This window comes from Anomaloglossus baeobatrachus, chromosome 8 (assembly GCF_048569485.1).
Source record: "Anomaloglossus baeobatrachus isolate aAnoBae1 chromosome 8, aAnoBae1.hap1, whole genome shotgun sequence".
NCBI lineage: Eukaryota > Metazoa > Chordata > Amphibia > Anura > Aromobatidae > Anomaloglossus > Anomaloglossus baeobatrachus.
Genome location: NC_134360.1, coordinates 39,168,402 through 39,191,002, shown reverse-complemented (window position 1 = coordinate 39,191,002; position 22,601 = coordinate 39,168,402). Strand labels below are relative to the sequence as shown.

The 22,601-nt window shown below is 46.5% G+C and overlaps 1 protein-coding gene across 1 annotated transcript in view; it reads left to right on the top strand.

Moving 5' to 3' along the window:
• The first annotated feature begins 438 nt into the window (after positions 1-438).
• Positions 439-22,601, top strand: part of NCKIPSD (NCK interacting protein with SH3 domain) — a 104,347-nt gene continuing 82,184 nt past the window's right edge. Inside the window, exon 1 of the mRNA XM_075321492.1 lies at positions 439-685. Within this exon, the coding sequence (XP_075177607.1) occupies positions 515-685 (171 nt within the window). The 5' untranslated portion in view covers positions 439-514. The remainder of the gene's footprint in view (positions 686-22,601) is intronic.

The following is a 22,601-nucleotide window of genomic DNA, read 5'->3' as shown; positions in this document are numbered from 1 at the left end:
CCTAGCCTGATAAAAAGGGCAAAGGGGGAAAATATATATATTTTTTACTTGTAAAATTAACACTGAAACGATGTTATCAATCTTTTTGTTGTTTCTATGCGTCTCCATGGGAACAGACTACAAAGAAACTATATGTAGTCTGATCCTGTTTTTTTTAATTCGAAGTAGTGAACGGTAAACACCTGGAGAATGACAGATCTTGGCCATGGTTTTATGGGTTTTTTTTTAGTAAACTTCACTTAATTTTTTGGGGAAGACCAGGAATTGGCTAAATTTGCCTGTTGTTACTTTTAAATAAAGTTTGGCTTTACAAAAAAAAAAAAAAAAAAAGAGAGAGAATTGGGAAAATAAACACAGCAGCAGGCGCGTGCGCAGTGTGGGCCAGTGCGCGCGCCCTGCGTTATTTTGTGTATGTGCTCGCGCAGGGGGGGTGGTCACATGACGGACGGGAATTTTTCAGCCTCGGGGGCGCGCTCAGTCAGTCAGGGTCCGGCCCGGTGAGGACGGTTCCGCCATGTACCGAGCTCTGTACGCTTTTCGCTCTCCGGAGCCCAATTCGCTGCAGTTTGGGGCCGGGGAGAACTTCCTGATACTGGAGCGGTGTAACCAGCACTGGTGGCTGGCCAGCCGCTGCAGCAGCGGGGACACGGGCTACGTGCCGGCCTCCTACCTGGAGAGGATCAAGGTGAGCGGCTGTACAGTGCTCTGGGGTTCTGATAGGTTACCCTGTATGTGACGTCATCGCCTGCCCTGCAGCTGTGACGTCATACCTGCACTCAATGTGTATGACGTCAGCACACTGCAGTGATGTCATTGTCCTGCAACTTTGTGACTTTCTGTAGAAGTTTAAGTTTAATTGATGTGTGGTGAAAAATAATCGTATGATGTCCCGCTAGGTCTGCACTTGCCACATGACTGTAAAAATCCTGTAAAAACCGCGGGCGACTGTATAATATTTATATTGTACTTGTTCCATTGCATCTAAAGTAAAGAAATTTGCCGCACACAGGAATGTTTATATGAAAGGGGCCCGCTTTCTCCCTAGCTGTTAATATGGGGCAGTCAGCCAGCCCCACTGGTCACTGCAGTGTATGACCTCTTTAAAGGAAGCCTACCCCCTGATCGGGCTTCTCCCAGCGTGGCTGCAGGTGATTGACAGGTCTCTTCCTGGTGTGCACATCATCAAAGATGTCCAAAAATATATTTTAGGAAACTAGAATCCTACAGTACTCAGCTCAAGGCATGATACCATGTCCCTCCACCCCGATGCGCGTTTCGCCCTGCTTCTTCAGGGCTGCTTGTACATACTGTTTAAGGCTATGTCTGCACTTTGCTTTTTACATGCTTTTTTGCTGCTTTTTCAACTGCAGCGTTTAATGCCAAAATGGTTGTGTTCTGCTTTTCAAGCATAGTCTATGGGAATTTGGGTTTCTTGTGCGCACTATGCTGTTCAAACTGCAGCCTTTTTGTGGCAGAAATTTGGGCAAAAACTCAGCTTTGCAGTTCAAAGCGCAAATGGCAAAAACAATTGACATGTTGCTTCTTTGAAAAGCAGAGGTTTTGCCCCAATTTCTGCCACAAAAAGGCAGCATTTTGAACAGCATAGTGCGCACAAGAAACCCAAATTCCCATAGACTATGCTTGAAAAGCAGAACACATCCATTTTGGCATTAAACGCTGCAGTTGAAAAAGCAGCAAAAAAGCAAAGTGCGGACATAGCCTAAAGGGAACCTGTCAGGTGCAATATGCACCCAGAACTACAAGCAGTTTTGGGTGCATATTGCTAATCCCTGCCTACCTGTCCCTGTTTCTAGTAGCATAGATAGAGATCTTTAGAAAAAGTATTTCTAAAGATCTTTTATCATATGCTATTGAGGCCATTGACTAGTCAAAAGGGCATTACTTCCCTTGGGTAGTCGGCCCCTTTAGCATGTAGGCATGCCCCTGTGGACATGCTAACATGCTAATGAATGAGCAGTGTCAGAAGCATGGTTGCACTCACCTCTGCTTACACTTCTTGTTTTTCGGCTTAGTGTTCAAGATCAGAATGTCCCCGGACTTCCAGTCATGCGCACTATGAAGCTCGTTGTACGAGTCCTGGCTTCAAACTGGTGTAGTGCGCATGACCAGACGTCCTGGGATGTTGTGATCTTGCGCAATTAGCTGAAAACCAGTGGTGGCAGCAGAGGTGAGTGCGACCATGCCTCTGACGCTGTGCATTCCGCTTACATACTAAGGGGGCTGACTAGTCAAGGGAACTAACTCCCTGGCCTCATTAGCACATCATATGGGATCTTTAGAAATACTTTTTCTAAAGATCTGTTTATCTATGCTAGTGTATACAGGGACGGTTAGGCAGGGATTAGCAATATGCATCCAGAACTGCTCGTAGTTCTGGGTGCATATTACACCTGACAGGTTCCCTTTAATCATCAAAAAAAACTACTAGGGCTTATTTTCGGGGTAGGGCTTATATATAAGCCTTACTCTGAAATGACTGAAATTCCTACTACGGATTATTTTCAGGTAAACACGGTAGTAAGCATAATCCACACCACCATTTTATGTAGACACCTTTGCTCTCTTATTTTTTTTTTTAAACATCTTTTTTATTCAAATTTTTTAACATAAAAAAAATAAACAGTCAGTTCCATGGTCAATAGTAAACATCAGCATACACGAGATTGATTTGTTCGTCAATGCAACTGTAAACCTTGCAAAGGAAGAAAAAATAAAAGGTAGTATCACAAACAAAGAATAAGAATGTGAGTGTGAACCTCTCCACAATTATGTTCTTGCTATGGTGTCGAGTACCATCTCCATATGGTATATGCTAAGGGGTACTTTGCACGTTGCGACATCGCTACTACGATCTCGTCGGGGTCAAATTGAAAGTGACGCACATCCGGCGCCGGTAACGACGTCGCAACGTGTAAAGCCTAGAAGCACCGATAAACGATCGCAAAAGCGTCCTAAATCGGTGATCTGTGTAGCGTCGGTCATTTCCACAATTTCGCTGCAGCGACAGGTACGATGTTGTTCCTTGTTCCTGCGGCAGCACACATCGCTGTGTATGAAGCCGCAGGAACGAGGAACATCTCCTTACCTGCGTCCCGCCTGCAATGAGGAAGGAAGGAAGGAGGTGGGCGGGATGTTTACGTCCCGCTCATCTCCGCCCCTCCGCTTCTATTGGCCGCCTGCTGTGTGACGTCGCTGTGACGCCGCACGACCCGCCCCCTTAGGAAGGAGGCGGGTCGCCGGCCAGAGCGACGTCGCAGGGCAGGTGAGTGCGTGTGAAGCTGCCGTAGCAATAATGTTCACTACGGCAGCTATCACAAGATATCGCATCTGCGACGGGGGCGGGGACTATCGCGCTCGGCATCGCTACAATCGGCTAGCGATGTCACAGCGTGCAAAGTACCCCTAAGTGTCTAACGATGGTCCCAAAACCCCCAACGTCTCTCCCAGTTCTTCCAGACAATACCAGTCTGTATGGCGGAAAGGGCTAATTATTTTCAGGATTTCCTGAGGACTATAATGAAAACCAATGAACTACCTTTGCTCTTTTTTATTACGTGTGCATCATTTTAATATATTTCAATAAAATATTATTTTAAATAGTGCTCTATTTTCTCATCTGAGTACTTAATAAACCTCAGATCTCTTGTTTAAGATAATCAGAGACCTGTCAATCACCTGCCGTGGCGCTGGGAAGAGCGGGCGAGGGGCAGTTGCCGGATTTGTCTCTACGGTTTGCGTAGAATGAATCTGGCGACAAGTTTCCTTTTTAAAGATTTGTTCTGAAGTTTCTTGAGGAGCGCCTCCCGGAAAGGTAGCTATGATCTGCAGCATTGGAGGAGGAGAGGGACATTGGAGCTGGCCGTATCCAGGCAGCTTCAGAGAGAAACATTATAACAAGGAGTGTAAACACGTGCTGCTTGCCTAGGAAACCGGCCACCACTAATAGACTGCAGAAGTGGCCTGATGATGGGCAGTCCGGCTCTTTTTGGTGGTCCGGTTCCCATGGCTCCGCTCACCAAAAAGAGCCGGATCTTTCAGATCGTTCTCGGCTCCTTGTTATATATGTGTTCACCCCAGGTGAATACATATTTAAGATTATAGTAATGCCGCCAAAACCTCGTCCACCCGCGGCTAAATCGCGCCCACTTGCAAGTGACCAATTAGATTGAGTGGGTGGAGTTTAGCTGTGGGTGGGGTTTCAGCGGCGAAAAGAGCTGTATAGAGATTTTAGTGGCTCTCTCTGGTGATCCGGCTCCTGTCGGTCACAGCAGGGAGCCGGATCTTTGTGTCGGATCGTTCACGACCGACACATCACTAGTGGCCTGTTACCTAGGCAACAGGTAATAAACAATAGATTTAAAAATCCCTCTGATCTTAACACTAGAAGTCCCAGGAATTTCGAGTTCCATAGGGTTTCAATGGTAGAAATGTTAAATGACCCCTCTCTGGGACTTCTACTGTTAAAGGGAATCTGTCACCATTTTTTTGAGTTCTAAACCCAAACTAGCACCTTAAGCAGCACTTTTGCATTCTGTTAAGGTGCATGTTGTCCCCTGACTCCCCCTATAGACCCCACAAATACAGTTATAAAAGCTCCTGCCATGTATGCTAATCCTTGGGTCTGGTCCGATGGGTGTCCTATTTTGAGGCGTCTGTCCCTCCTTTCCGCAGTGAGCACTGTCCTCCTTTGATGATTGATGTGGATGACGCTTCTGGCGCAATCCATGTAGGCAGTAAAAATCTCACACCTGCACAGAGAACTCACCGACTCGCGCAGGTGCACCCATGGTTTCGGCTCTGCCCGCAATACGGTAGAGCGAAGTGTGCCTGTGTGAGCCGGCAATGTCTTTGCAGGTTCGAGATTTTGCCCAGCTATGTAAATGGCATCGGAGGTGTCATCCACGTCAGTTATCAAAGGAAGATGGCGATCAACACGGAAAAGAGGGACAGGCACCACAAAATAAAACGCCCATCGGACCAGACCCAAGGCTTAGCATACATGGTGGGAGATTTTATAAAGGTATTTGTGGGATCCACAGTGGGAGTCGGGGGACAACATGTACCTGTATAGAATGCAGCACAGGTGCTGCTTAAGGTGCTAGTTTGGGTGTAGAATTAAAATATCTGGTGACAGGTTCCCTTTAAACAGTACAAAGTATTTTTAATATGAGGTAGATTACACAGTTGCTAATTTACCAAGATGAGACGAGCAATTTTTCAGTCTTGGTTAAAAATCTACTGTTTTGCGTCTACAAGATCTAAGCAGACACTTATACGTCTTCCCTCTGTGTAGTCTGATCTTGCAGATGTTTTTCTCTGCTCTACTTTTAAGGCCCCGTTACATGCAACGACATCACTAACAAGATATCGCTGGGGTCATGGAATTCGTGACGCACATCCGGCCTCGTTAGCGACGTCATTGCGTGTGACACCTACGAGCGACCGCTAACTATCCCAAATCGTTGATCGTTAGAAATATCAAAAAACTGACCCGCACATCCAACAAATGTGAACAGGTGCTAACTGAAAAAACATAGTAACTATAAATGCAAACAGTTGCACACTGAAAAAAGCCAAAAATTTACAAGGGAAAATATGGCACTGCATTACTGCAAAAGAGAGATATTTAGTTTATGTATTGGCCAATGCATGTAAGCCCGGAAACCAACGGCAAGGTATATCTCTCTAATCCGGGAACCTAACTTAAATGCCACTATCTAGGTTAAAAACATCCTTATCTGGGCAAAATGCCACTATTTGGACTACAAACCTCCATGTATGGGCTGCTAGGCTCCTGCTACGTTGATCGTTGACACGTCGTTAATTTTCAAAATATCGTTGCTCGTTTGGGACGCAGGTTGTTCGTCGTTCCTGAGGCAGCACACATCGCTACGTGTGACACCCCGGGAACGGCGAACAACACCGTACCTGCGGCCGCCAGCAACGAGGTGGGCGTGTCGTTAATGCGGCTGGTCTCCGCTCCTCCGCTTCTATTGGTGGGCCGCTGTGTGACGTCGCTGTGACGCCGCACAAACCGCCCCCTTAAAGAGGTTGTTCGCCGGTCACAGCGACGTCGTTAGGAAGGTAATCATGTGACGCGTACCGGCAATATTGTTCGCCACGGGCAGTGATTTGCCCGTGACGCACAAATGACGGGGGCAGGTGCGATCGCTAGCGATGTCGCTGCGTGTAAAGCGGCCTTTACTTGGTAACCTAATGGCAGACGTTGGAGGATCAAGTGGCAAGGAGATGGAAAGGTTTCCATAGGTGCCAAATACACAAACCAGAGATGTCCTGATACACGGAAGAGTCGTCTTGTAATCGTATATGGGGATCGCAGGAAATCATTGTAACATCGGGGATCAGTGCATTTGCTTTGTGGCACCCAAGACTGCCCCATTCTCCAGATCCAGTGCCCCCAATTCTGTGGTTGAAAGAACTCCCATCCATTACCCCTGATCTTCAAGATGTGTTTCAGTTGCTGGAATAATATATATTTATAATATAATATTTATTCATTTATATAGCGCTATTAATTCCACACCGCTTTACATTTATTGGCAACACTGTCCCCATTGGGGCTCACAATCTAAATTCCCTATCAGAATGTTTTTGGAGTGTGGGAGGAAACTGGAGAACCCGGAGGAAACCCACGCAAACACGGGGAGAACATACAAACTCCTTGCAGATGGTGTCCTTGGTGGGATGTGAACCCAGGACCCCAGCGCTGCAAGAGGGCAGTGCTAACCACTGAGCCACTGTGACTACCCCTTTAAACAATAGCATAGCCTAAGAATCACATTATAAGAAGGGAATGCTTGGATTCCGCATACTGCTTGTCCGGGATGTGCATCTAGGCCGGCAAATAGTCTAATCCAATGTAAAACATCTTATTTAACGCTCCAAGAAGTAATTTCCCTCCATTATGTGCTGCGTATTAATAATCTGGTAACCACCTTCTGTAAATTAATATAAAATCCTCTGTCCTAGAGTGAATGTGACTGGGGAAAATTGAAGCGGATCGTGTACATTACGTTATAGTGGAGAATTATGTCCTGCTGAAATGAACCTATTATACTGGGGCGACGTGGGATTGTTAAATATGACTTTATAGTTTTGATTCGTGACTGCAATGTTGTAGCATTTTCACGTCGTGCCCGGTATGTGCCCCATCCGTCCAATATACGGCGATTACAAGTCACACGAGCCATATAACGGCAGAGGGCTGCAGGCTGTGGGATTCTGTGCAGGTCACAAAGCTCTGGAGTGATTTCCAGCAATCTTAATTGCAGAAGGGTTTTCATGTTGTATACCCCTACTGCTGCAGAACCTCTTTAAATGGGTTGTCCAGAACTTAAAATTAATAACCAAGGATAGCAATATCTAATTTGGCTGTGGTCCCCACACCTGAGACCTTCAGAAGACTGGAAGTGAATGCAAATGGAGCCAGAACAGCACAGCGCCGTACACTGTGTGGTGGCCGTTGTCAGGTACTGCAGCTCAGCTCCCATTCACTTCAATGGCAGGAATTGACAGAAGGCAGCATTATACATGTGCACTATGCACCCGCTCAACTCACATTTAGTTGTTTGGAAGGGCAGAGTCTCAGGTCCTTGTGCAAGGTGCCAGGTACTGGCCAGCAGACCGCAGAAGCCGGCCATCTATTCTAGGGGCTCAGTGGAGCTGCATTTTCTGCAGCCTTTTACCAAACCACAGTCATTAAGTGAGGGTATGCTGTAAATTTGGTCTTGTGCATAAGAGAGTACTCTTCTATGGACGCGAGTAAGCATGTGAAGGATAATGAAGGGGGAGACGAGCAGCTGTTAGGGCACCACTGCCAGCAGCTTAACTCCATGCACAGCAAAGGATCAAGCATGGTGAAATCCTTTATATCTGAGCTGAGCCTCCATAACATCTGCTGACGGGGGACAGTCAGGGGTAGATCCCACCAATATTAATCTAGTGTATATACAATAAGTAGCTTAGGAAGAGAAAAGTAGAATGCACTGCACTGATCAGCTTCAGATTGGACTCAGGACAATGACATGTAGAGTTTATGAATGGTTCCTAAGTAATTCCAGGCCCTGGAAAGCAGATTTATTCTCTGAGAACATGTTTACATGTGAAATGCTCCAGTGTCGGCCAGATATAGTGTGCACTGACCTGCAGCTGGGAAATGCAAGGCTTAGCTTGCAAGTCAAGTCACATCCACTGTAGACTGGGACCGGAAATATCATCTGTGCCAAAAGCTGGACATCAATACAAGCAAAATGTGCACAAGAAGAGAAAACTAGCAACATCCATCCATCCATCCATCCATCTAATCATCCATCCATCTAATCATCCATCCATCTAATCATCCATCCATCCATCCATCTAATCATCCATCCATCCATCTAATCATCCATCCATCCATCTAATCATCCATCCATCCATCCATCTAATCATCCATCCATCCATCCATCTAATCATCCATCCATCCATCTAATCATCCATCCATCCATCTAATCATCCATCCATCCATCCATCTAATCATCCATCCATCCATCCATCTAATCATCCATCCATCCATCTAATCATCCATCCATCCATCTAATCATCCATCCATCCATCCATCTAATCATCCATCCATCCATCTAATCATCCATCCATCCATCTAATCATCCATCCATCCATCTAATCATCCATCCATCTAATCATCCATCCATCTAATCATCCATCCATCCATCTAATCATCCATCCATCCATCTAATCATCCATCCATCCATCCATCTAATCATCCATCCATCCATCCATCTAATCATCCATCCATCCATCCATCTAATCATCCATCCATCCATCCATCTAATCATCCATCCATCCATCCATCTAATCATCCATCCATCCATCTAATCATCCATCCATCCATCTAATCATCCATCCATCCATCTAATCATCCATCCATCCATCTAATCATCCATCCATCCATCTAATCATCCATCCATCCATCTAATCATCCATCCATCCATCTAATCATCCATCCATCTATCTAACCATCCATCTATCTAACCATCCATCTATCTAACCATCCATCTATCTAACCATCCATCTATCTAACCATCCATCTATCTAACCATCCATCTATCTAACCATCCATCTATCTAACCATCCATCTATCTAACCATCCATCTATCTAACCATCCATCTATCTAACCATCCATCTATCTAACCATCCATCTATCTAACCATCCATCCATCTAACCATCCATCCATCTAACCATCCATCCATCTAACCATCCATCCATCTAACCATCCATCCATCTAACCATCCATCCATCTAACCATCCATCCATCTAACCATCCATCCATCTAACCATCCATCCATCTAACCATCCATCCATCTAACCATCCATCCATCTAACCATCCATCCATCTAACCATCCATCCATCTAACCATCCATCCATCTAACCATCCATCCATCTAACCATCCATCCATCTAACCATCCATCCATCTAACCATCCATCCATCTAACCATCCATCCATCTAACCATCCATCCATCTAACCATCCATCCATCTAACCATCCATCCATCTAACCATCCATCCATCTAACCATCCATCCATCTAACCATCCATCCATCTAACCATCCATCCATCTAACCATCCATCCATCTAACCATCCATCCATCTAACCATCCATCCATCTAACCATCCATCCATCTAACCATCCATCCATCTAACCATCCATCCATCTAACCATCCATCCATCTAACCATCCATCCATCTAACCATCCATCCATCTAACCATCCATCCATCTAACCATCCATCCATCTAACCATCCATCCATCTAACCATCCATCCATCTAACCATCCATCCATCTAACCATCCATCCATCTAACCATCCATCCATCTAACCATCCATCCATCTAACCATCCATCCATCTAACCATCCATCCATCTAACCATCCATCCATCTAACCATCCATCCATCTAACCATCCATCCATCTAACCATCCATCCATCTAACCATCCATCCATCTAACCATCCATCCATCTAACCATCCATCCATCTAACCATCCATCCATCTAACCATCCATCCATCTAACCATCCATCCATCTAACCATCCATCCATCTAACCATCCATCCATCTAACCATCCATCCATCTAACCATCCATCCATCTAACCATCCATCCATCCATCCATCCATCCATCCATCCATCCATCCATCTAATCAATCATCCATCCATCTAATCAATCATCCATCCATCTAATCATCCATCCATCCATCTAATCATCCATCCATCCATCCTTCTATGCATTTATATATGAGGTTTTACTAAGCAAAAAGCAGAAAATATTTTTTTTTTTTTACTGCTCACTAGATACTATTAAAAAGTATGCAGAAAATGATCACGGCTATGAGTAGCTGTAAAATATCGGCAGCTATATTGATGATGTGCACCATCATTTCGGTCCCAATTATTGGGGAGGTGGTGCAAGGAAAGCGCCTGACAGGCCATATTTATTAAACAGCTTGGCACAGTTTCCGCTTATCCCCCTCTTCCCCAATGTCTTAAAGAGGTTCTGCAGCAGCTGGAGTTTATATAACAATACATATACCATGCAGATATACTGTTAACAGAGTTAAAAATGAGCCATGGAAGGAGGAAGTTAGACCATGGGGATGCGGTATAATCTTATATACTAGCCTCCCAGTCAGATATTGCAGCTCCCCGTGTCCGATCCCGTCTCGGATTCTCACTGCCGATCCTGCGCTGCTTTTTAAGATTCCTAAATAACTTTATTACCTATTTCAGATTTGACGCTCATTAAAGCTGCTGCTGCAAATCAGCCCTCCGATAGGGAATGTTTACTTTTAATTTACGCTGCCATGTTGCATGCATAATTTACCGTGTTATGGTGTTGATATCACGCGGGTCGGGCCCCAGGGGTCCCCAGGCATGCATTATTAAAGTCTAGGAGCCGAGCTCTGCTGCTGCTTCTCTCGGAGGGCCCATTAAGGTTGCTGTGGCACATAGGTGATAGATGTTTGCTCCTTCCCATGTGTCTGTGCGAGCAGTCATTTGGCTTTGTGTAGCAAATCATGTCTGAAAACCGGAAGGGACAGAAGGATATTTAGGCCAAATTCCACCTCGCAGGCAAATCGCTTGCATTTTTTTTTTGTTCGTGCGATTTGCGGCTTGCAGATAAGATTTACTGGGGGTGACACCCCCCCCTCCCGGAGTAAACTCCCAACAATTGTAGGGTTAATTGGTGCAATCACTAGGGGTGACTTCTGTGCCTCCTCTCCCGCTGTGCTGCCCGGCGCGCTCCCCTGTGCCTCCTCTCCCGCTGTGCTGCCCGGCGCGCTTCCCTGTGCCTCCCCTCCCGCTGTGCTGCCCGGCGCGCTCCCCTGTGCCGCTCCCTATTACTTTCCCTCTGACCTTTGCGGTGCAGGGGGTTTTCCTACTTTTGAGCACTTGTTCCATGTGAGTTTTTCTCGCCCCGATTAGTATTCGCTCCTCGTCTAACGCCAGGATAATTGAATCAACCTTCTGTGAATAAAATTAATAGCACAAATTAGATTAAACTACTTTGTGCACTAATATTAATGGCATTTAATATGTCATTTCCTACGGTTCCGTCTTGGCAGCCGTAATATCGCTTGTTTGATTGTTTTCAGTTTTTCACCTTTTTTTTAGGAATATTTTTAGCACAAAGTGTAGCAGTGTATCACAGCCCGCCTCATTTGGGGAATTAATGGTGTCTCATTGCTGTCGGAGATGATGTGTGTTATGGTTTTTGAGCAGCTCGAGAAGTAGGTCCCGACCAAACTATTTATTTTTTATTTTTTTATTTTTTTTTCTATAATTTTACAAAACTGCACCAGAAACTTGAGCAACATGTGAGAAGACTTTTTTTACAGAGAAAAATATGAGCCACGTCCTAACTACGGTAATACATCCTCTCTTACGAACTACCATAAGGCACGCATAGGACATATAGCAACATTTTATGATACGAACAGTCTCCTTCCAAAGGAGAAATACGCCTCAACCAAAACGAGGCCACTGCCGAAAAAAAATTAGAAGATTTAACTAAAACCAGAAAGAAAAGAAAGTAGCAAGAGGGAAAGATAAGGAAAAGAAAAGGAGGGAGGAGGAGAGCAGCAGAAAGGGAGGGAGGGAAGGCATGGTAGGGATTACTTCCCCAGTACTCGGGCCGCTACATTAGACTGACGTAACATAGGTTATGAGTTACCAATAAGGTTCTGAAATGGTAGGGAATCAAGAGCCAGGGTCCAGGGGGTCCACATCCTAAGGAATTTATCCACAATTCCGTGAGGGCCATACTCATTAGGGTTAGTGGCGGTAGTGGAGCGGCTCAGAAGGTCCTAGGAGGCAGGGAAGGCGATGCTGCGGGCACGGAGGCAGGGGTGTTGCGGCTCTAGAGGGTCTGTGCAGAGAGTTGGCTCGTGGGGTATCACAGCGGCGGGCGCTTTTGATCTGCCGGCGGGCTGCTTTTGAATCTCCTGCCGTTGACTAGATCGACTTCAAGAAAATGGCCGCGTGCGCAGATAGGACTTCGCAGCCATTTTCTTGAAGTCCATCGTGTCGATCTACGCACGCGCCGCGGCCATTTTCTTGAAGTCGATCTTGTCAAATGTGGGAGATTCAAAGCAGTCCGCAGTCAACCTCGACACCCCACGAACCACCAGTATTGCTGACCCTGTGCCACCTCTGCCGTGCCGGTAAGCCTTATGCAGTTTGTAAGATGCACCCCCATTTTTCCCCCCAAAAAATAGTGCGTCTTACAAACCGGAAAATGCGATGTGTTGTTTTTGTTTTTTTTTTTTTAAAATTTGTCTGCCAGCCAGATGCATACGAGCCATAGGTTCCAGACCCCTGCTGTAGACGGTGCCTAAAAGTAGTTCTTATGCAAAGTGAAGGATTTAGGCTCAAGCACAGGGTTTTTCCAGTTTATATGTGCACAGACTGGACTAATGAATGCTAAAGAGAGAAAAAAAAAATACGATAAACCTCTAAAATAAGCTGTAACCTGCAACAAAACATTATGGCAAATGTTCATTTTTCTTTGCGGCGCCACCACAGGGAAGATAAACACTACATCGTGTGCTCCTAATTGCTTCTATGTATTCCCCAAAAAATTATAGTTTTTTTTGACCAGACATCCCCTTTAAATGACATTGCACTTTTTTTTATTGCATTTATATAGCCTATTATTGATTTGCTGTAAAGCATTGAGTGGTGCCAATACTCCGCTGCTCCACCTGCTGGTGGCTTGTAGTATTACGCACGCTTTTGGCAGTAGTGGCTGATAACCTTACAGTGATTTACCCTTGGTGCTGTGTTGACAGCACGCCAGCTCTGCTCTCCTGCTAGGACTGCGCTCGCCGCTTCTTTAATCCTTAGAATTGATTTGACTTGTCCAAATTGGGAAGTGCAGAACTCTTTTCACGCTTCGTTCTGCCACTGAAGCTAATTTACAGAGGTGCAAAGTAACGGTGCAAATGAAATGAATCTACAGCGGCAAATCCCTGCTCCGTGCATTATCTGGGATATTGCAGTTTGTGCTTTCAGCGCTCTCGGAGGGGCTGTCAGTGCGGTTATTGAACACGTGTCGCCGCGCGCTGACTGGCGTGTCTTGATGTTTTTCTGATGTTCTCATAATGGACTGCAGATGCTTGGATTCTGGATGCATTTCTTTTGTGCTTCTGAAATGCACTGATTACAAACTGATCTGAAATGAAATGTAACGTCCTCCATAGCCGCCGCAGAAAACCTTTTTATGAAGAGAGAATAAATGATTGGGTTTGTTGTCAGTTGTCAGGGACTCCATTCTTCTCCTTCTCTACAGATCATGTGCTAATATAAAGGGATTGCTACAATTACCGTATATGATTGGTGGGATCTCAGTGATCCTAAAGCTGGCTGAACTTTCATTCGGGGATCAATGTTAGATGAGCGGGCACTAACCATGCTTGGGTGCTCAGTCTTCGTAGCTAGTGATCGAGCACTTCCATGCTCGGGTGCTCAGTACTCCTAACTAGTGATGAGCGGGCACTACCATGCTCGGGTGCTCGGTACCCGTAACTAGTGATGAGCGGGCACTACCATGCTCGGGTGCTCAGTACTCGTAACTAGTGATGAGCGGGCACTACCATGCTCGGGTGCTCGGTACACGTAACTAGTGATGAGCGAGCACTACCATGCTCGGGTGCTCTGTACTTGTAACTAGTGATGAGCGGGCACTACCATGCTCGGGTGCTCAGTACTTGTAACTAGTGATGAGCGGGCACTACCATGCTCGTGTGCTCAGTACTTGTAACTAGTGATGAGCGGGCACTACCATGCTCGGGTGCTCAGTACTTGTAACTAGTGATGAGTGGGCACTACCATGCTCAGGTGCTCTGTACTCGTAACTAGTGATGAGCGAGCACTACCATGCTCAGGTGCTCAGTACTTGTAACTAGTGATGAGTGGGCACTACCATGCTCAGGTGCTCTGTACTCGTAACTAGTGATGATCGAGCACTACCATGCTCGGGTGCTCTGTACTTGTAACTAGTGATGAGCGGGCACTACCATGCTCAGGTGCTCTGTACTCGTAACTAGTGATGAGCGGGCACTACCATGCTCAGGTGCTCTGTACTCGTAACTAGTGATGATCGGGCACTACCATATTCGGGTGCTCTGTACACGTAACTAGTGATGAGCGGGCACTACCATGCTCAGGTGCTCTGTACTCGTAACTAGTGATGAGCGGGCACTACCATATTCGGGTGCTCTGTACACGTAACTAGTGATGAGTGAGCACTACCATGCTCGGGTGCTCAGTACTCATAATTAGCAGTTGGATGCTCAGTTGGGCACAACTTGAGCACCCAAGTATAATGGAAGTCAATAGGAACTCAAGCATTTTTGCAGAAGATTTCCCGGGAAAAATGGTCAATTCATCCATTGACTTCCATTATGCTTGGTAGACGATTTGAACCCGTCTGAGCATCCAACTGCTTGTTATGAGTACTCAGCATGGTAGTGCTCGCTAATCACTGTCTATCCTGACTGTCCTCATAAACATGAGCACTGACAAACACATCTGGCATCGGCTGATCTCCCCTGAAAACCCCCCAAAAATCAGGTGTTGACATTCCAACCTCTGGATTCTTCTCTCCCCCAATGTCCTCTATTGTGAGGTCCTCATACACATCAGATGGACAACTGGTTCTACAGTGTTTCTCCTAATGTGATTAGAGAGGCCTTAAGAAAAAAATGGATTGTAGCACAGGACCCCCAGCTCGTGATTCCCACTAGGTATTGATATATGTGGCTATAGTGACTTTCCCCGCTCAGGGGCGCAACTGTCCATGGAACAGTGAAGGGGAGACAGCACTAAACCAGAATGGCAACCAGATTTTTAGGAACTGTGAGAATTCAGAGGTCCGAGCCCTACCAATAACAGTGATTGCATATACTAGCACTACCCCTTGTAATTACATTGTAATATCATCAAAACCAGAATTATTAGTTGATCCACCCACCAGTGGTAGACCCCCGAGATTAGCTACAAATTGGACGGTCGCTTCTTTACTCTTTTGTGGTCTATAATTGGGTCATAGCTGTGGCCCTATAGGGGAAACTGGTGCCCTACTTGTGCATAAGGACATCATTTAAAAGGATCCATCCAAAAACTGCGCTGTCACCCTGGAGCACTGAGGCTGGGTTCACACATGGTATGGATTTACCTGCAGATCTACACATACTGTAGGTTTTGCACCTATTCATGCTTTTATTCTTGTAGATATTGCCAATAATAAAAAGGAAAAATGCAACAAAACAAATACAGTGCCAGTTGTTCTATCTCGTTGAAGTGACTGGGTAAAATCTGCACTGATGAGATTTAATTAAAGCTCCTTCACTGCACAGATATGTAAAATGAAGTCCACACCGTGTGCAGAATTATTAGGCAAGTTGTATTTTAGAGGGTTTTTTTATTATTGATCAACTATGTGCTCAATCAACCCAAAAGACTCATAAATATCAAAGTTTAATATTTTTTGAAGTTGGAGTGGGTTTTTTTTTTTTTTTTTTTTTTTTTTTTTTTAGAATTGGCTATCTTAAGAGGATATCTGTTTGTGCAGGGAACTATTACTGTGCAGAATTATTAGGCAACTTAATAAAAACCAAATATATTCCCATGTCACTTGTTTATTATCACCAGGTAAACCAATATAACTGCACAAAATTTAGAAATATTTCTGACATGCAAAAACAAAACACCAAAAAATTACTGACCAATATAGCCCCCTTTCTTTCTGATGACACTCAGCAGCCGACCATCCATAGATTCTGTCATTGCTTGATCGGTTTACGATCCACATTGCGTGCAGCAGCCACCACAGCCTCCAGACACTGTTCCGAGAGGTGCACTGTTTTCCCTCCCTGTAGATCTCACATTTTATGAGGGACCACAGGTTCTCTATGGGGTTCAGATCAGGGGAACAAGGGGGCCATGTCATTATTTTTTCATCTTTTAGACCTTTACTTGCCAGCCACGCTGTGGAGTAGTTGGATGCATGTGATGGAGCATTGTCCTGCATGAAAATCATGGTTTTCTTGAGCGATACCGACTTCTTCCTGTACCACTGCTTGAAGAAGTTGTCTTCCAGAAACTGGCAGTCGGTCTGGGAGTTGGGCTTCACTCCATCCTCAACCCGAAAAGGTCCCACAAGTTCATCTTTGATGATCCCAGCCCATACCAGTGCCCACCTCCACCTTGCTGGCGTCTGAGTCGGAGTGGAGATCTCTGCCCTTTACTGATCCAGCCTCTGGCCCATCCATCAACAGTCACTCTCATTTCATCAGTCCATAAAACCTGTGAAAAATCAGTCTTAAGATATTTCTTGGCCCAGTCTTGACGTTTTATCTTATGTTTCTTGGTCAGAGGTGGTGGTTTTTCAGCCTTCCTTACCTTGGCATGTCCCTGAGTATGGCACACCTTGTGCTTTTTGATGCTCCAGTAACGTTGTAGCTCTGAAATAGGCCAAACTGGTGGCAAATGGCATCTTGGCAGCGTCACGCTTGATTTTCCTCAATTCATGGGCAGTTATTTTGCGCCTTTTTTGCCCAACACTCTTCTTGCGACCCTGTTGGCTATTTGCCATGAAACGCTTGATTGTTCGGTGATCACGCTTCAAAAGTTTGGCAATTTCAAGACTGCTGCATCCCTCTGCAAGATATCTCACAATTGTGGACTTTTCAGAGCCCGTGAAATCTCTCTTCTGACCCATTTTGCCGAAGGAAAGGAAGTTGCCTAATAATTAAGCACCCCTTATATAGGGTGTTGATGTCATTACACCGCACCCCTCCTCATTACAGAGATGCACATCACCTGATTTACTTAATTGGTAGTTGTCTCTCAGCCTATACAGCTTGGAGTAGGACGACATGTATAACAAGTATCATGGGATCAAAATACTCATTTGCCTAATAATTCTGCACACTGTGTATAAAATCTGCATCAAATATAGAACGTGTGGACATGGCTTTGGCCGGCTGCACGAGAATCAGAATCCAGATATGACACTTTGTCAGTGCTTTTCCAGAGTTTGCATGTTTTTGTGTCCGATCGCTGCAGGTTCCTCCGGTGATAAATACGGCTTCCCGAATCCGCTGCTTGGATGGATCAATCTATGGCGATGGCCGAGCGCGGCGCAGAGACTGATATAATCTCGTATCTTTTCTTTCACTTTTTAAAAAGTAGAAAAGTAAATCAATAAAGCGATGATGAACATGGCAGCAGGAACCCGCGATCCTCATAAAGCGAGACGCCGCGCGATTGAATTAAAGAGATTTTCCTGCCCTTTACCTTGGAATTGCATTGAACTAACCTGTCAGGCGGATCGCACCGTCTGTTTTGATGCCACGCGGCGGGGGAATAGCTGCCACTATTTTTAGTTCTCGTATATGGTGTAATGTGACATTTTTTCTTCTTCTTTCCCCCCACTCCCCGTGCACCAGAGGACGATTGCTATTGTAGTCAATTATTGTAACCCTGAAGTGAATGTTGAATTTGCTGTGATATAATGATGTTCAGCTCCTTGACAGGCGGCAGGTAACCCGAGCTAAAACCCCAGATGATACGACGCCGCTAAACAAAGCTAATCATTTAGAGGGAAAGCGCATCCAGAAGCTTCATGTAATAAATCTGTTGTAGGCCGCGGAAAGAAAAATGAAATGTCACATACTACCTGGTAGTACAAGGGAATTAGGTGACATGGGGGGATTCCTGGAGTGGGAGATGGGGGGGTAGCACCAGATGATTGGGGTTACCAGGTTATGGTCCTGCAATAACTGAAGCCCCAAAGAGAGGAGAGAGATCTTACAAAATAGTCCCTGTGAAAAGCCCAGAAATCTTATTTATCACCACAGCTAAGGTTTCCTTCACACATCCGGGTCTCCAGTACGTGTGATGTCCATTTTCACACGAACACGCGTAGACCCATTAAAATCAATTGGTCTGTGCACACAACCGTGTTTTGACATGGTCCATATGGAGCACACGCTTGTCCGTGTGCTCCACACGGTGACGTGCGTTTTTGCTGGCAGCACGGGTGTCACATGGGACGGCACACTGATGTGATCAGTGTGACATGTACCGGAGACAACACAGGTGACCTAGAAATAAAGAATTTTTATACTTGCCTGTCTCCGGCACTGCTGTCTCTGCCTCTGCTGTTACTTCCTGGCCCGCTCATTATGCTCATGAATATTCACTGCACTGACTGGGGACCCGGAAGTAACAGCAGCGCCGGAGACAGGTAAGTATAAAAGCTGATTCTGTCCGTGTGCTATCCGGGTGTTACATGGATAGCACAGGGACAGCGCACGTAAAACAAACACGCCCACACATGCGTACCTTCACCACAGACAGTGCAAAACGTATGTGTCTTGCACAGATGTGTAAAGGAGCCTACAGATAGTCAACCCTATAAAGAAGCTTTTAGATGTTACATGGCTTATAGTTGTACCAGAAAAAACGTGCATTTGCAACTATAAATGCTCTGACACTTTAAGGACGTACGGAGTCCACCATATTTTATGGTCCATTCCCGATCCTGACCCAAACCAACAGCCTAAATTATGCCTATGGTGCTGTTATTTCAGGTTAGGAGACCTGCGCTCCAGCTGGGCATGAGGCATAAAATACAATTGTCAGTGCACACTGCACCCCAAAAACAAGTCCACACGCCACAGAGGTGTGTGCTGCAAATATGACTGCGGCTGCATGATGCACATTGATTGACAGCAATTTTCACCCTGTAATTTAAAGGTATTGACCCATAAGTATTTATTTATCACCTGTTCATAGAAGGTATCACCTTGGAAATCTCCTTGTCCTGAAATTGGGGGGGGGGGTACTAAAGACCAATCCTATACACGGTGAATAGCACTGCATTCACACAGGAGACTTTGGACCCCTCTAGTTGTGATCGGTAGTGTCCCCACCCATCATACATTTATCTCCTGTCCTGTGAATGGCTTTAAAATCTTCCCCAAATTTACTGCAGATTTCACCCTATGCATTGCACAGAAATCTGCAGCGAAGATCCACAACAGAAATTAACATGCTCTGGTGCTTTTAAGATTAACGTATTTTTTGGGGGTTTTTTTTAGTTTTGTTTTTTTTTTTTTAGTTTTTTTATTTATATATTTTGTCATTAAAAAGCTGCAGCGTTTGCCCCAGGGAACAAAAATACCTATAAATATGGTGGCTAACCAGTGGGCAAATAAACACTAAATAATGGTGGAAATAAAACCAAGTGGTCACAAAAAATTAGCCAAATCAGAGAATAAAAACGTGTGTGATCACTGCATGAGCCTGCACCCGTGGACTGCAGTGTGGTCCTGCATTTGTATAGAATTGTGCTTCAGTAGCAATCTAATGGAAAAAAAAAATATTGCAACCTCCATCGGATGCCGGATTGTGGGGGTATTCTTCTTCCTTGCTGTGTTATGCTAATGGCCACCATAAAATAGCAAATAATTGCCGGAGGGACTTCTGTGCCTCTGTACGGCCTCCTGCACATGGCCTGAGACCTAATGTGTTTGAGACTAATTGACAGCCCCATTATGGGATTGAACTAAATATTCAACCCCATCACCATCAGCAGCGCTACTATGCGATGCCTGTGACTGCCTCACTTATGATAAATTACCAGTGTTTGTCCGTATAAGGGTACTTTCACACTTGCGTTATTTTCCTTCCGTTACAATCCGCCCTTTTGGGAAACAGCGGAATCCGTTAACGGATTCCGCTGTTTCCCATAGACTTGTATGGTTGACGGATTGTACCAAAAGGAGCTGCGTTGCTTCCGCTGGGCGACGCTCCGTTGCTTCCGCCCAGCGGGAGGAACGCAGCATGTAACGTTATTTTGAGCAGCGGAATCCTCTGGATTTCACTGCGCATGCTCTTTTTTTTTTTTTTTTTTTTTTTTTTTTTTTTTTTAAATCAAACTTTATTTTGGCTCGCGGTGGCCGAACGTTCAGCTGAGCGCCTGGCCGTCGGCAAGCGACAGCGCTCAGCTGAATGACCGGCCACCAGCATGCCCGGCCGCCGGCAAGTCACAGCGCTCAGCTGAGCGCCCGCCCGCCGGCATGCCCGGGCGCCGGCAAGTGACAGCGATCAGCTGATCACCCGGCGGCCGGCTGCAGGGAGCGATCAGCTGATCACCCGGCGGCCGGGAGCGATCAGCTGATCACCCGGCAGCCGGCTGCAGGGAGCGATCAGCTGATCACCCGGCAGCCGGGAGCGATCAGCTGATCACCCGGCGGCCGGCTGCAGGGAGCGATCAGCTGATCACCCGGCGGCCGGCAGCCGGGAGCGATCAGCTGATCACCCGGCGGCCGGCTGCAGGGAGCGATCAGCTGATCACCCGGCGGCCGGCTGCAGGGAGCGATCAGCTGATCACCCGGCGGCCGGCTGCAGGGAGCGATCAGCTGATCACCCGGCGGCCGGGAGCGATCAGCTGATCACCCGGCAGCCGGCTGCAGGGAGCGATCAGCTGATCACCCGGCAGCCGGGAGCGATCAGCTGATCACCCGGCGGCCGGGAGCGATCAGCTGATCACCCGGCGGGCGGGAGCGATCAGCTGATCACCCGGCGGCCGGCTACTGGGAGCAATCAGCTGATCACCCAGCGGCCGGCTGCAGGGAACGATCAGCTGATCGTTCACTATAGTCTGCCGCTGGTAAAACCGGGAAAAAAAAAAAAAAATCAAAACGAATTGCGTTGTTTTGCAGCATCCGTTGCATCCGTTGTGTCACTATATGCAACACATCCGTTGCATCCGTTACACAACGCAATGCAACGGATACCGTTCAACGCAAGTGTGAAAGTAGCCTTAGACATAACGGCAGACAATCCTCAGCAATGTTTATGGGCTCAGCCATTATTCTTGTAGATGCCAAAAATACCGCCAGTCCGTAAAAAGACGACAGCTGTTCCCATTGAGTCTCCTCTTACAATCTGCTGGGGTGCGGTATACTCAAGGTTCTCGGTTAGTGACACTTCCAGTTGGAGTAGGTGAGGAATCGTGTGTCTCCTGTCTCCTGTTACTGGTTGGGGCTTCCTTGCAGGACGTATGAGAAGTAGCTGAGGAGCCTTCCGTATTCCTTCCAGCATAACCTGGGTGTCTGCTGTCATGAAATAACCAATTTGAGGCATCTTTGTTTTACAGTTGTGTTGTGCGGTTCCTCTGTTATTCTTTACCAGTGAGGTATTTGTGTGACGCCCCTGGACTATCAGGTCGTCACAGGGTACTGCACAAGCTGCCATCCCGTGCAGTATTCCGCCTCCCTCTTGGTTCTGGGTCCCTAACTAAATGGTGTTGCCTCCAACAGCAAATCAAATCCTAGATACACCCTGCACCACACCACACACACCAGTGGACGGCTTGAGTGGAATAGTAGCCCACCTGGGGGGTCAGGGAGAGAAGGTGAGGAGTGTAGTCAGTAGGTCAGTGGAGTTGAGAGGTGAAGGAGAGAGGTTGGGAAGTAGCCTTCGAGCTGTGAGGAGCTCAGAGGAGGTCGGGAGCGGTGACTCCTGAAGTAACTGTCTAGGTTCCAGACGGTGGTCTGGGCCTAGAGGAGTCGGACCCCCGGTTGCAGGGAATTGTGGCAAGGAGCCTGGAATTGTCGAGGAGGACAGCCGGCAGCCTTGCACGATCATCGGTCCGGGACATTTGATTCTGTAGGCTCACACCACTGACAAGGAAAAATGGCACTGCCCATTTGTCAATCTATATATATAATTGCCTTATTCTGTCTGTCTGTCTTGCTCCAAAATTGTGTCACGTGACAGTGTCGCCGTAAGTGTCATAAAAGTGACAACTGTCGGATTGGCCGCTGGGCTCGGCCTGGCCCCCCCCCCCCCACGGATTGGCCGCTCGCCTCGGCATGGCCCCGCCCCCCGCATGGATTAGCCGCTCTGGGCTCGGCCTGGCTTCGCCCCCCCCCACGGATTGGCCGCTCGCCTCGGCGTGGCCCCGCCCCCCACATGTATTAGCTGCTCGCC